Consider the following 2,340-nt stretch of genomic DNA (forward strand, 5'->3'; position numbering starts at 1 on the left):
AGGTTAATTACTGACATATTTCCTACACTTACCGGTATAATCAACAGCTGGATGAGATTGCGGCAAACGAGATATCATGTAATTCTGAAAAATACATTGTAAACACTAACTGTTGCTAAAAGCAATCAAAATTTAAATGGAATGAAAATATCCTCTCACATAAATCGGCCTTGATTCATATTGCGATGTGCGAACACTGGACAATATCACCTACAACGTAACTATGTTCGTAATTCTTTTGGCATCTTCACTAAAGACTTACCGTTGCTGTGACACATAGAAAAATGGTCACAAGAACTATTTTTTAGAGAATCGAACTATACAATTATTCTTGAATAATGATTATACAATTAAATGATTATTTCATCTTCATATTCATATTAATGTAGCCAACAAAACATACGACAGAGTGATCGCCTTGATAAAGCTGTCGTGGAAAACCAGTCGGCTGTTGAGCTTGAGTCTGTAAAGTAAATGAAGGAGAGTATTCAACACAAGAAAATATTCGACATTCTATAATTCAAGATATTTGCTATTACAAATCGATCATATTGATGTGCGATGTGTAAATAACACACAAACGGTGTCAATCTATAGCCAAACAATGAAACAATACCGAGTATACTCACTTTCCATACATTCCAATCTTTTTAAAATGTCAGATCACCAACATCACTTGATTTCTAATACATCGCAGTCGATGATATTATCACTCTAACGTACAGCTTCTCAAACATTTATTATTCTTATTTTACTGACCTGTATAATTTGGTAAGGTGGAGGAGCTGTAATTACCGCATTCGTGGATGGTGGCGGTATTGGCGGTGGTGGCATATTAGAAGAAGCTCCAATTGAGAGCTGTGACGGATATGGTGCGAAATAAGGCATCTAAACAGAAAGAAAATTACTAACATGGGAAAATAAAAACTGATGAACGGTTAAAGACATGTGCAGCAAATTCAAACATACTGATTTTAATCTGAAGTCTAATTTGAATAATTTAATGTAGCATAAATTTCGTACTAAAATATTATCCATTTGCAGATAAATGATTGACCTGGTACTGAGACATCAGCTGTTGAGCGTAGGGTGGATTGGCTCCAGGAACATACATACCAGCAGCGACACTTTGGATGAATTGTTGCTGTTGATTTCGTCGATTAGTTGAAGATGTTTGTCCAGCAATTTGTCCATGACGCCCAATTGGTAAACCAGCAGTACTTGCAACAATTGGACCACCCGTAACATTCGCTGCTGCGGTTGCTGTAGCTACAGCAGCATTTGGCGTACTCTAGAATACGAGACGATTAAATGCCTGAGGTTTTTTCCTTTATAGGAGATTGAAGTTCGCTTTATCCAGACCTATCTCGCCAGAATGAAAAATAAGGTATCAATATACCTTATGCTTGACAGTTCTATATTCCCCACAATTTCAGTAAGTTTTATTAGTATTTAGCAGAATATACCTGTACAACTGGTGTGTTGTAATAAAGCGGCATGGCGGCACCGTATGCATTAGCATGTGCATATGGGAACATTTGTGGTGGTCCAGCATGAGCAATTGAGGGCACATTCTATAAAATAATGAAGATTAATTACTTTTATTAAGTAACGACCATCAGTTTACCACCCTTCCTCATTTTTTTTTAATAGTCTTTCAAGCTAAAACCGAAGATGTCCATTAGCCTTTAAATTGTTAAATTAATGAAAAAATATGAGATGTAACAACTTTTGTGAGTCACCAATTTTGTCCAGTGGAATTCCAAATGCTGCTTTTACTAAAATAGCCAATCAATCATTGTTGGCAAACAATCGAACCTTGTTATTCTACAATTATATAATAGTCCGAAAAAATGCAAACGTTTACCTGAACAGATAAAGCTTGTGGATTGGCAAGAGCCAAACCTTGTATTTGTCCCGGTGCTGCGATGTGTGTTGACATAAGCGGTGGTGGCGCAGCGGGAGGTGTTCGAACGCTATGTAATGTTGGACGATAACTTTGTGGTTCAGTATTGCGGCAATTCGTTAAATTGCGGGGTACAAATGAGGGTGCATCCGGATTCCAAACGAAATGCTTCCTAAAAAGATCACTCTTATTCTGATTTAATGGTAAGACAATTAATTATTCATTAGCAACGAGAAATTCTTTGTTAGCACATCATTCATCATCACTTCATCTCCATGCAAGTACCCATATGATGTCATCATCACAGAAATTGCTGCATTCATCTTTGCATAATTAATTAATTGCAAGCGATACTTCTAATGTTGGCCATTTATACTTTTGAGAAGAAAATTTTCTCATTTGAAATCATTAGTTGATATGATAAAATTTGATCT

General features: G+C 36.1%; 1 protein-coding gene across 1 annotated transcript; it reads right to left on the reverse strand.

Moving 5' to 3' along the window:
• Positions 1 to 158: 158 nt before the first annotated feature.
• On the reverse strand, positions 159 to 2,229 carry LOAG_14736 (hypothetical protein; the record flags this gene model as incomplete). The annotated part of the gene is made up of 7 exons (XM_020448849.1): positions 159 to 210; positions 404 to 463; positions 760 to 888; positions 1,058 to 1,291; positions 1,467 to 1,574; positions 1,868 to 2,078; positions 2,192 to 2,229. Coding segments are annotated over 7 exons (831 nt in total), but the record flags the coding sequence as incomplete, so codon positions are not given.
• Positions 2,230 to 2,340: the final 111 nt, after the last annotated feature.

This window comes from Loa loa (assembly GCF_000183805.2).
Source record: "Loa loa unplaced genomic scaffold supercont3.1260, whole genome shotgun sequence".
NCBI lineage: Eukaryota > Metazoa > Nematoda > Chromadorea > Rhabditida > Onchocercidae > Loa > Loa loa.